General features: G+C 43.7%; 1 protein-coding gene across 1 annotated transcript; it reads right to left on the reverse strand.

The window, feature by feature from the left end:
• Window positions 1-1,719: 1,719 nt before the first annotated feature.
• LOC139457912 (uncharacterized) lies at window positions 1,720-13,155 on the reverse strand. Its single transcript, XM_071239253.1, has 5 exons — window positions 13,122-13,155; window positions 5,051-6,321; window positions 4,442-4,564; window positions 3,821-3,929; window positions 1,720-2,102 (listed from the first exon to the last, which is right to left on the reverse strand). The coding sequence occupies exons 2-5, from the start codon at window positions 6,195-6,197 to the stop codon at window positions 1,967-1,969; spliced, it is 1,515 nt and encodes a 504-aa protein (XP_071095354.1). The 5' UTR covers window positions 6,198-6,321; window positions 13,122-13,155; the 3' UTR covers window positions 1,720-1,966.
• Window positions 13,156-13,661: the final 506 nt, after the last annotated feature.

A 13,661-nucleotide genomic window follows, 5' to 3' on the forward strand; every position in this document is an offset into this window, starting at 1 on the left:
ACGTAACTCTACAAGAAGTAGGACTAAATATACTATTACCACCACCAGCACCACCAGCACCAACATCACCACTATTCGACTTGTCCAAGAATAACACGAGTTGGTCACGAATGGGTTAGGCCAGTAATGGTGGAGAGGTTGTCTGTTTTTAACTTGAAACAATGTCATTATACCTGAGGTATCTTTGACCAAAGTACTTGAAGTCATCCGCGTATTCTGTTTGGTTTGCTCGAAAATCAAGATCTATATTGTAATAAAACGGGTCTTACCCTGCGAAGTGCATCAAATCACGTGAGCACCTTGATTAAAAGGCATGAAAGAATTTGCAAAATATCTGACCACGCCCAGTTGGCGGTATGCATGGTTTGCAAATCCTGCAGTCGACCGAAATCTGCACGTTGAAATTCATTTTATTTACGAACCGGATGTCTATTTCATTACGCGATTTTGATTGGACTATGCATATACTCGTTAGCCCAGCCACAATTGCAGCCGAGTTCGGCAAGGGTGGAAACTGGACTTTTATAGTCAGTTAACTCCCTTGCCTCGGGAAGATGGCAAGTGCGTTGGATCGGGTGAGGCGCTATTAGACTATCTGCTTGTAGTCGCTCGGAACTCCTTCAACGACAAAGCGTTGGACAGCTGGTGGAATTACGGTAGAGCTCATATTTATGCTCACATGGTCTCCTATGGTTTCTTGGCTCCTGACTGGTCTTTCAGTAAGCATAGTCAGAGGACGCTTGGTAACTATTTTAGGGACGCTTCTGTCACTATATTAGCGTCAGGTGGCTTGGTGGGTGGCCGTTTACGATGAAATCAGTTTAGTTTTTAGAAGAAGACATTTATTGAGATGAGGAAAGTTAGGAATATTGCGTGCCTCTGTCAAGTTTGTGTTTTCACAATTCACTACCGCAGGACATTTTGACTGATTGTGTTTGTATATTGTGTTTTGGAAGAATTTGGTTATTTTCCTGAGAGGGGCCACGGGTGGCCCAGTCGTCTAAGGCGCCGCGATTCGCTGTGCAGAATTGCGTCCCTTGGGCACGCCAGAAACCTATGATTGTGGGTTCGAATCCCGATTCGTCCCGATTATGTTTCTAGGTTTATCAACACCATACCCGTGCTCGTGGGTTTCACCGAAGTGGTAAACGTCTGAGACCTGTATCACTTCGGGCTTTCCTCCCACATTAAGCTGACACGCCGTGGTATAACTGGAATACTGTTAAAAGCGGCGTTAAACCCAACTCACTCGCTCACACTATTTTCCTGAGTTTATTATTACATATTTGAACATCATGGATGTGTGTCATCATCAAGGGGGCTTGGGCCGTAAGGGCGGGCGATGGAGGCACAGATGGCAGTTTAACAAATAAAACACAACGTAAAGGGTGCATGTTTGTGCGTGCGTGTTTGTTGTCATATTGCAATATTCTAGCTAGATGACAGCGGCGTGACGCAACGTCTGTGTATAGTCAGGCCGTATATACAGGACCTTGGTCAGCACGGAACGTTAGTACTAGATCACGTGAACATCCTCCCTGGTTGCCACCCAGGCCATAACCACTCAGCAACAGCCATTGTGACCACACGATCTACATTTTAGTCGCTTTGGCTACATGGAACAACTTCACGAGTTGGACAAGAGAGTGGATCTCAGGAGTCATCGCCAAAAAAAGATGTTTCTGACAAACATCTTTGCGCCAGAACGGTATGCCACTGTTTATTTCCAATATGATACAAAACGCGTATGAAAAGGGGTTAACAAACATGTTTATTTACATACACGTGAACGAAAGACGACATAATAATCGTCCATTCAGAAATCCATCAAATACGGTGTCGGGTTGGCAAGTCATCTTGTTAGACATTTAAAAAACATAAGGTAACATGCGGTGTTTTACTGTTATAAACCTAACATAAGTAGTTCTTATACGCACTGGTGTTCATCAACGTCGTCGGCCTCATTTTACGTGGGCACGCGGTGGACGCCATAACGACAGAACCAGACGAAGTCTTCACCACTTCCTTGGTAATAGTGACCAATAAAATCCTTTGCCCGCCGTGATGTCTCCGACCGTTGGAGTGGCTTCAGCCGATGATAGCTACAACATAGCAACACGTTGTCAGACAGCATAGACGCCGCCAAGGCACTGTAGCTCACCAGTTGTATTTAAAGTGAGCCGAAGGTTAGATGTAGTGACATGTTAGATTCAGTGTAGATTCAGATTCGGTTTCCTCAGAGTAAACAATGTACATGTACCTAGGATCGGATTGTCAGTCTCGCTGACTTGGTTGATGCATGTCATCGATCCCAATTGCGTGGATCGATGTTCATGATGTTAATTACTGGATTGTGTGGTCCAGACTCGATTATTTACAGACCGCCGTCATATAGCTGGAATATTGCTGAGTGCGGCGTTAAACAACAAACAAACAAACAAACAACATATATCTAACATTGATAAGTGCATCTTAATATGTCCTTGGATACAAAGCACTTGTTGTGACAAGTTTGGCGTAAGGTAAGTGTGGTTGTGAAGTGGTTGGAAGTCACACTCTGGCTGTTTGGTGTGAGATGATGGCGCGACAATGTCCCGGGAACCAGGAGGACCATCAGTGTTTGTTTGTTTGTTTGTTGTTAAACGCCGCAATATCCCAGCTATATGACGGCGGTCTGTAACTAATCGAGTCTGGATCACACAATCCATTGATTGACATCATGAGCATCGATCCACGCAATTGGGATCGATGACATGCATCAACCAAGTCATAAACTGTGTGTTTTGCTACAAACCGTATTGATAAAGCAGCTACTAGAATGTAATAAATTCTAATCTCATCGAGAATGGCCATATGATGGTTATTAAAGAAACCATTGACCTATACACATACACATTTAAAGCTGGATTGATGTGATATTCTGAAACACTTGACACTTAAATCTGCATACCATAATTAGACCCCTGCCCTTCGTAGAGCAGCACATGCTACTACAAATATCATCTCTCGATACCTTTTTGTTCCTGAGGTGATGCGTCCGCATCTTTTGTTTAATTTAAAAGCTAAACATGTGGTTCCTAGTGGCCTAGTGGTTTCTGAAAATCGCTTTAGACGCTAAGTTTAGACGGACAGTTTAGACAGTGCCAGTGCTGGTTGAGAGAAGAAGTGGGGATCGGGTGGTCAAGCTCTCTGCCAGACTGGCTGTGTGTCATCATACCAAGATGGCGCTGAACATGCCATAAAACAAAAGGTATTTACCTCTGGTTTTGGGTGTCACAGATTCGATTATTATCCGACCTCCGTGTGTAGCTGGATTGTTTTGTTCTGTTTTTTTGTATAACATACATTAGTTCAAAACCTACTGAATTGAATTTTTTTAATGTTTTCAAGAAAAAACAGATTGTATGAAAACACGCAATAATTATAAAAGTAAAGTAGATGGGGTAGCGTTTCCACAAGCGATATTCTTTATGGGTATTATAAATGAAACAAGATTACACACAGAATTGAGTGTGTTAATATAGCCATCAACCCGCCTGTTGGATTATTAGTTTTGTTTTGTTTTTGTTTAACTGAGCAGTATTTTAGCTTTATGACGGCGGTCTTTAAACCATCGAGTCTGGACCAGACAAGCCTGTGCTTGATATTATGTGCAACGATCCATGACGTTGGGGTGCGATGACATGCATTCGACAATCCGACGATCCGATCTATTGTGTCGCCTCATACCTCCAGCATGTGTTGCTGGGTAAGTGTTCCAGGCGGAATTCCAGAGTTTGTGTAGCGGGAGTATTGCACAACAAGAAACAAAGACCCCTACCCTGCAACTTCATCAAGCCCCTCTGTTGCTATTGGTGACGTCAGGTTCCCATACAATTTCTTGGTGGTGACCCTGCCATCTGCTTCAACGAACGTCACCTCGCCATCGCCTATAGCAGTTGATAAGCATTGTGAGCAATAATTATGTTAACATGAAAGAAACATTATCAAATTAGGAAACATACGATGACTTAACTGTGTGATATTGTTCTATATATTTTCAGACAAAAAAGAGTGAAAAACGAGCTGTCCCTTGCCATACGCTGTAATACCCTCTCATGTTGTTCCATATACCAGCATACACGCCGTAATACCCTCCCTGAAATTCTATACACCAACATACACGCCGCATTACATTCCTTAAACTTTCAACATACAACATACACGCCGAAATATCCTCCATGGAGGTCCACGTACCACCATACACGCCGTAATACCCTCCCTGAAGGTCCAAATACCAACATACACGCCGTAATACCCTCCCTGTAGGTCCACATACCAACGTACACGCCGCAATACCCTCCCTGAAAGTCTACATACCCCAAAACACGCCGCAATACCCTCCCTGGAGGTCCACATACCAACATACACGCTAAAAGCACCTCCCTGGAGGTCTACATACCAACATACACGCCGTAATACCCTCCCTTGCTCTCTATGTACAGCAAATCACCCTCCCGCACCATCTCGCCATCACTGTCGAATATCTTCACGCTGTCTGTTATGCAAATATACGACTCGGAAGCTGGAACCAACAATAAGCGTAATTGTGAATCATCAGGAATATGTAGGTGTTAAATTAAAAAAAGAAACCCGTGAGAGTCATGATAATGTATTTGTTGGCTGTTTAACGCCCAACTCTTCAATATTCCAGATATTTGACGCCAAACTGTACATAATCGAGTGTGGGCCGGACAAACCAGTGATTAATATTATCAGCAACGATACCCGCCGTTGCTAGGGTCCAATTCTAACCCAGAACCCACTTGGTTCGACTGTTATGGGGGCGGCCGGCTAGCCTAGTGGTTAAAGCGCTCGCTCATCACGCCGAAGACCCGGGTTCGATTCCCGACATTGGTACATTGTGTGAAGCCCATTTCTGGTGTCCCCCGTCGTGATATTGCTGGAATATTGCTAAAAGCGGCATCAAACCATACTCACTCACTCACTCATTCACTCGACTGTTATGTATAACTAATAATACCCAGATTGGTCACAAGTTGTTACATACTTTTCTGCAGAGTGACGGTACCACCATCGGATGTTGACGTCATCTCACGTTTCTCATAGCTACTCTGTTGCAGGAAGCCATCACGTGATCGTTGACACTGGGAATGCATAAAGTCATCGTTGACAGAACCAAACTGACCGGTCCCGCCAGCCCAGAAAGTTGAGGCCCCCACCCTTATGTTTCTCTCGGGACCCTCCTGCCAACGATCAGATGTTGTGAAGAAGGATGTTTCCGTCAGGTCTGGCTTGTGCTTCTTCATCGGCCCACAGCTGTCGTGTTCCAGGTCTCCGGCACACCTCCTCCTCCCCAGTCTCCCTCTGTATGAACCAGCATCAGCAGCAGAACCATCACCACCACCGCCACCACCACCACCACCACCACCACCATCACCATCATCTTCATCACAGTCAGTGGCAGCCCCATATCTGTTGGTCACTTCAATCCTGGAGTCCGATTCTGTATTCACATATTTATGGATGCCATCGCTTTTACTGTGGTAAGCTTGATAATAATGATTGTTTATTTCGACTTTGTTGATATTGGCATCCTTAAAGTCTGTCATCTGAGCAATCTTGTAGATATCGTTATGGTCACCTAGTTGTATGGACTCAGCGCGGGTGAGTCGTCCACGTTTCTTGGCTGGGATGTCAGTGACGGTTGTGCGTCCTTCTGTCGGCGTAGCTGTAGCGTGGCGTGGGGGAGGACTCGCGGCCACGAATAGTGGGCGTGTGTCTGAAGACATCGAGTTATTGGTTATAGGCAACATAGATATATATTTTGGGCACGTCTCTTCCCACGGTGATTGAGTGTGATATGGAAAGAGGTTTGGAGGAGACTTAGAAACGGCTTTGGGTCGTGTTTCCTCTGAAGACGTTTTGATGTGACGTGGGAGGTGATTCGAAGGCGAACACACAGCCATGGCTGTTGGATTTGTAGCCACTGAAGACGTTGATTGGGTGTGGTATGGAGGGCGGTTTGGTTGAAAGTCAGCAAAGGCTGAGAGTCCTGTTGTCCCAGACATGGGTGGGGTGTGATGTGGAAGGCGGTTAGGAAGGTCAGGTAAGGTTTTAGGCCGTGTCTCCTCCGACGACATTGATTGGGTGTGACGTACCATACGGTTTGAAGGAGAGTAAGTTTCCTCAGACATTGATTGGGCGTGGCGGAGGACGCAGTCCGCAGTAGAGCTCTCGGTGATGGCGGGTATCCTCTGAAGCTAGGGCTTTAGCGTAATGAGATGGCCTTGATGTCCTTGTGGCTCGACATGGCCTTAACTGAAATACAAAAGGAGAGTGGGAGCACCACGTTGCAATTCGCAAGATCACATGGGATGTGTAATTGAATCATAAGCAGACAATTTACACTTAATGCTGAACATATGTTTATGCTATACAGCGGTGGGCAAATTCCAGGCCTTTTCAATCGGTGCGGAACTAGGTCAAAATAAAGACAACGATTCGTACTCAGGAGAAATTCTAATTTACATCACATTTATACATCTCACTGTATGACACACTGACCCATTTTTCAAAATGAATGAAAATACGTCCGTCAAAAATCGAGAATCCCCTCGTTTAACCGTACCACTGATGTGCCCTCGTTTAACCGTACGACTTAGTTGTCACTTTACAACCCCGTGACGGCGACTTATAAGATAGTCAAATATTCCCTGCATGATTAAAGTGTCTGTGAACAGAGAACATAATATACATTGATGTCAATGTTATGTGATGGAAATTAACATGATATTTGGTTATTCGTCTTATCAAAGTTTTATCCTAAAAAATTGATTGACAAAACCCACCCGTGGTAATAAGAGACAGGACACGCCCCAACCGAGGGGCGATATAACGACTCACATAGCAATGTCAGTATCAGGTGTAACCACTATTTGCGTTGATACGGGTGAGACATCGTCGGTGCATTGAGGACACCAGATGATTGAAAACAGCCTGGGGGATGTTGTTCCAAATGTCAATCAAATGTCAAACAAACTGAGTGAGTGAGTGAGGTTTTACGCCGCTTTTGGCAATATTCCAGCAATATCACGACGGGCAAACAAACTGAGCTAGCACTACCAGTTCTGGTCCTGTCGTAGGCATTGTTTCATCTCATCCCAGACAATGGGCAGACATGGGGGAAAGGTCTTGAGAAACAGCCGGCCATGGCAGAACAGCAATTACTCACATCATTCTGCTGCAACGTGACGTCACGTCCCTGCATTTGCACAATGGGTAGACCGTGAACGATGTCGTACCGGCATCGTATTCAATTCAAATTGCCATAAACTTTGATGAGATGCGTTCTCCCATGAGTTGTGATGCCACCCAATACAATTACACTTCTACCCCAAAACTGAGGACGTTAAGTTGGTTGGTTGGTTGGTTTGTTGTTTAACACCGCACTCAGCAATATTCCAGCTATATGACGGCGGTCTGTAAATAATCGAGTCTGGACCAGACAGTCCAGTGATTGATATCATGATCATCGATCCACGCGATCAATGACATGCTTCAACCAAGTCAGGGAGCCTGACCTACCGATCCCGTTAGTCGCCTTTTACAACAAGCATAGTCGCCTTTTACGGCAAGCATGGGTTGCTGAAGACCTCTTCACGGGTCTCCCCGGACGACTGTAGACCCTTGAACGACTTCAGAGCTGCCCAGATGAAACCAGGACACATCGGGGTCGGATGTTTTGCTCCCTCAACATTTTGCGTACGGTTCTGCCACTAATTTGTATCAACCCAGGAATTGTCCGAGCTGTTTATGTGGCGGTCTGGTATCAATTCCCAAGATGAACCAATGCCGTGCCATTGCGTAAGCGTTATTTACTGTTATTATTTACAAAAGTGTTGGGTTTTTTTGAACATCGGATAGCTAAACAATCATTGTGTGCTGTTCACATTCAAAACCCTCGTGTATGAGTGAGTGAGTGTGTCGGGTTTAAGGCCGCTTTTAACAGTATTCCTGTTATATCGCGTCGTGTCAGCTTAATATGGGAGGAAAGCCCGAAGTGATGCAGGTCTCAGACGCTTACCACTGAAACCCACGAGCACGGTTATGGTGCTGACAAACCTAGAAACATAATCGGGGCGAACCGGGATTCGAACCAACAATCATAGGTTTCTGGCGTGTCCAAGGGACGCAACTCTGCAATGCGAATCGCGGCGCCTTAGACGACTGGGCCACCCGTGCCCCCGAATGCAGTTAAAACAACTAGTATTAGTAGTAGTAGTAGTAGTAGAGGTAGTAGTAGTAGTAGTAGTAGAAGTAGTAGTTGTGGTAGTAGTAGTATAGAAGTAGTATAATGAGTGCCAACAAACACACAAACATCCAAATTGTGTGCTGATCATAAACATGCACGTGCAAATTGTGAATTACGTCGAGGAGACGTCTTCATGAATACGTTATGAAAGAAGCATTATTTAATTTCAGAATAAATATCTTTTAATTGAACTTTATATGAAGCAGTTACTTTTTTCCGTTTGTATATCATTCCAGCACAGACATTGACTGGTATACATAAATAGCTGAATACCTAATTACATCACATAGGGAGATTAGAGTCATGATTGTAGGGTACAGATACTGTTTCTGGGGTAAATGATTAGGGTAAATGATGTATTCTAGCTTACGGGGTAGAATAGATCTTCAGCAACCCATGCTTGCCATAAAAGGCGACTATGCTTGTCATAAGAGGCGACTATAGCGGCATCGGGTGGTCAGGCTCGCTGACTTGGTTGATGCATGTCATCGATCCCAATCGCGTGGATCGATGCTCATGATGTCAATCACTGGATTGTCTGGTCGATTATATACAGACCACCGTCATATAGCTGGAATATTGCTGAGTGCGGCGTTAAACAACAAACAAACAAACAAACAAACAAACAAGAGTGGACCAACAAGACGTGATATTCGTCTTCTTCTTCTCCATCTTCAATTACAAAGCATAGCCTTTCACTTGGTGGAAGGGGCGGTCGGGTAGCCTAGTGGTTAAAGCGTTCGCTCGTCACGCCGAAGACCCGGGTTCGATTCCCGACATTTGTACAATGTGTGAATCCCATTTCTAGTGTCCCCCGTCGTGATATATCTGGAATATTGCTAAAAGCGGCGTAAAACTATACTCACTCACTTCGTCGAACGTCAGCGTATCTCCCAGTATAATGTATAACAGAGTAGTGTAATGATTCATTCAAATATTCGAGTGAGTGAGTGAGTGAGTATGGTTTTTAGGCCGCTTTTAGCAAAATCAGAAATGTGCTTCACATATTGTATCCATGCGGGGAATCGAACCCGGGCCCTCGGCGTGACGAGCAAACACTTTCACCACTAGGCCACCCCACCGCCCCTCTAATATCAGATCACATTGGTTATTCTGATCCTGTCATCAGCTGTGTACTCATCATTCTGGAAATTGATTACACAATCAATAAACCGATGCCACAAGGGTTTTTACAACAATTTCATATAATTAAATTTTCGTTGTGTTCATTGAAATTTCTGCATTCTGATTAGCTGAACAGGCAACGTGTTATTGCATTCATTTTCAAATGAATGTAAAAAATTAAGCCACGCCCACCGAGGCGCACTACTTTTATAACTGCGGAATGTCGGGGAATCCCAATTTTACAGTCGAGGGAATTCCCTTTCTGCTCACGTGTATCGTCATGCACAGGACATTTAGCGACCTTCATACATATTCATAGTCCAAACTACCCTTTGAAACCGAAGGCCGAGAATGAATGAAACAGCAAACGTGCAGGCTCGCTCGCCTGTTTTTCCCCCGCTCACCTCGGTTCAACTTTCATGTCTTCGGGTTTCATTTCTGACTAGCATTTTTCCAACTGTGTATTCCTGTAATCAGGGAAGTAATGTTGGCGGTAACTGACCATGTTATCTGAAACAGCCGCCTTTTCCCGGACATATTTCTTCCGGTTCGTTACAGTCTGACTGTTGCAGTTCTTTTCGCGTCTTGCCTTAATTGACAAGTCCAACGAACATTGTTTTGATCCTACTCTCCGTTGATTGGCTACTGACTGTGTAGGCGTGTTAAGTAATATGTGCATAAATTTAACGATCACCTGATTCATGTCACGCCACAGTATGTATTCCTACACCTGGAACGTTTATCAAACTCGTCATTTTTGTCTGTTTTGATATATACAACTGTTTTCAGTTCAATTATAAGCATTCAATTTAATTATAAGCATTGACTGTGTATTTTTTTCGGTTCATTGAGGTATGAATCCAAAAGCCGATGTGCAAACTTTTGTAAGAATCCTCAATGAACCGAAACAAGTACACAGTCAAACCTTAAATAAATACAAATTCAGCTCCTAACGGCAATATTCTAGCTATATGACGGCGGTCTGTAAATAATCGAGTCTGGACCAGACAATCCAGTGATTGACATCATGAGCATCGATCCACGCAATATATATGGGATCGATGACATGCTTAAACCAAGTCAGCGAGCCTGACCACCCGATCCCGTTCGTCGCCTCTTAACGGAATGGGGAACATTGCTCCCATGGACTTTGGCCGCGGTTACCGTTTGATCGTAAATTGAGAAGGATCCTCTTCCTACCTCAACCCCTCACTTTGAAGTCGAATAAAATTCAAAATACATCATGCACACAAATACACTCCACAGTTTAGAATTCTGTAGGAAATTCTCTGTTCTGTGATAACATCCTATGACATTTTAGGACAAGCAAAATTACTGAAAATGTCCCCTGAAAATTAGGTACTTTGCAAATGTCGCCATTTTTTACACATTACCACTCACGGCGTTATTTAGTAATATTTAGAATCTACAGCATGTTTTGAAATCTAAATTTCGGATATTTACTCGGATAAAAGAATTTCAAAAATAGCATATTAGAGATCACGGGTATCTGTCTTTTATCAAATCTCCAATGATCATTCCAAAACACAGCTGAGATACATACATCCTTGAATTTCTCACACATTTTAGAATCAAATGACAAAGGGTCATTGTCACCAATACAAAGTGTCCAGATGAAATCAAGCAAAATAAATCAAGTGTGAAAAATCACGCACAACGACAATGGTATTTATCGGAATTTCTGACTTTTTCCGTTGGTTTTAATGAAAAATATAACAATAAATAACAGTACACAGATTGTCAGAATGTTTCTGATTACTTACATGTCACATTTATGTATATACGATCCCTGTGACAACGAAAGTCTCCTCGTAAAATCCCGGTACTGTTGACAGTGAACACGCCAATTTAGAACCTTTACTTGGTACGTGTGTAACCACGCTGTCGCCTTTTGGCCTCATAGAGAATAATCAGTTACGGAGGCTATTTTTGGCATTGAATGTATGTCGTTAAATAACATAAACTCCATTTGATATATAGCTATATGTCGTTCAGATATTAGGCAGTATTTCGTCGCACAGTACTTCTATCGGTGTACGATAAAAGCGGAGAAATGTCCTGTTTTTCAAAGCAGAATAAATTCTCGGACAACACTTAGCAGTGCCTTTTCCTAAAACCGGTTTAATATTTGCAGTTAAATTTACACCACCATATAGGAAATTTCATATTCTACATCTCTGCGTAATTTATCACGGAGGTAGATCCAGTGCCGAGTGAGCGTAATTCTCGCACAACCTTCACCTTTCCGATCTCAGGAAAATGTGCGTCAGCAAAAAAACTCGGCATCCAGCTACACAATCTGCAATATCTGCTCACTCGACAGTCAAAGTTAGTAGATATGTTACTGTTGTCAAATTAGAAACAAATAATAAAAAGGCGTATGTATACAATATCCTACTTTAACTTCCTGAATTATCTCTGACCGCCTCCGTGGTCTAGTGGTAGAGCGTCCGCCCGGAGCGCGGAAGGTCCGGGGTTCGATCCCCGGCCGCGTCATACAAATAGTCGTTAAAAGATGGTATTTGTTGTTACCCTGTCTGGCGCTCGACACTAAGGGACTAAAACAGTCGACTGTGTCTGAGTGGGATGTTCATGTTAAACTGCGGCATGGTATCTCAGTGAGCTAGCACTATAAATCGGCATTAGTCCGGACTAGTACAAGCAGCCACACACAACACACACACGTACATATGCACGTTGCTATATAAGTGCAATATTCTTGTTCGCGACGTTAAACCCCATTTCACCTCACCTGAATTATCAGGATTTCACTGATTTCACTTCGTTGTATAACCGCAGATATAGCTACATAGCTACAAATTATTCTATCCGTGATCAATCACTAAAAAATATTACCAATCAGCTTTATTGTATATAAGTTTACATATACTTGTAAAGCATTATGGAGATGGGGATTAACGAGTAAAGGTGCATTGCTTGTTACGGTTACAGAACAGCCTTTGAATCTCTCTCACACACACACACACACACACACACACACACACACACGCAGAGAAGCACACACAGACACACACACACATACGCACCACACACACACACACACACACACACAACGCACATCACACACTCACACACAACGCACCACACACACACACACATATTGTAGTATTACTCGTATATATCTTATACACTTACATACACAGGTCAATACCGTGTGACGTAATAATAGATAACACTTTGCACGGGTTTCATAGGACTGTCCCCTTTTTGTTGAATCAGAAATGACATTTTATAGAAATTGGGGTTGGTAACAAAATATTTTTGCAGATGTTATGATTCTTTGTGCCTCGTTTTGTCTGAAGCCGTTTTGTCTGAAGCCGTGCAATATTACAATATGTGACTTCACACAAAGTTAGGTGACACATAGAGGGAGATGCGACGTTTCCGTTCATGTAGAGTACACAAACGTGGCACACGGCCACTGCCGACAAGCGTCAATAGCAGTACACCAGTTCTACCTATCGAATGACGCAAGTGTGGCGACGTGACCTAGCCGTGTGAGAGACCGTGTTTCTGACAATACGGTGCTGGACGCTTGTCAGGCAGCGACCCGACGATGTTGTGAGATGCACGATGCTGCTACTACCAAGTCATGAGGAAGGAAGGTCTATAACTCGCAATAAAACGACACGAAACCTACCTGATCACAGCGATGGGCTCCCGGTCGACTGGTGTTATGCAGGAACTGTCATGTGACCTGATTGTGGGGAAAACCCGGGCATGCGTTTTGACGAAACTTTCAAGCCGTCGGGAACACAATTACACTAAATATGTGTATGATTAAGAAAAACAGCGCAGTGACTGCATTTCTACATAGTTCATGTTTATTTTGCTATAAGTAAATTTATAATCCTTTGTAGGCGATATTGATATGACGTATTTTCGTTTCAAGAGTGAATAGACAAAATACACAACGCTTCCAGGAACTGCCGTGACGTCACACTGTAATTCTATCGAAACATTCGGGTTTCCCAGACAGTGAAACTATCCTGGACTGGCTGTTTCTGTGGTGACCAGCTCAGACGCAGAGTTAGGTGTTCTGTATGTCAGTCTTGCTCTACGCCGCATTTAGCCGTATCGGGGGCACGGGTGGCCCAGTCGTCTGAGGCGCCGCGATTCGCTGTGCAGAGTTGCGTCCATTGGGCTAGCCAGAAACCTATGATTGTGGGTTCGAATCCCG

This window comes from Haliotis cracherodii, unplaced genomic scaffold (assembly GCF_022045235.1).
Source record: "Haliotis cracherodii isolate W230 unplaced genomic scaffold, xgHalCrac1.p SCAF_12, whole genome shotgun sequence".
In the NCBI taxonomy this organism is placed as follows: domain Eukaryota; kingdom Metazoa; phylum Mollusca; class Gastropoda; order Lepetellida; family Haliotidae; genus Haliotis; species Haliotis cracherodii.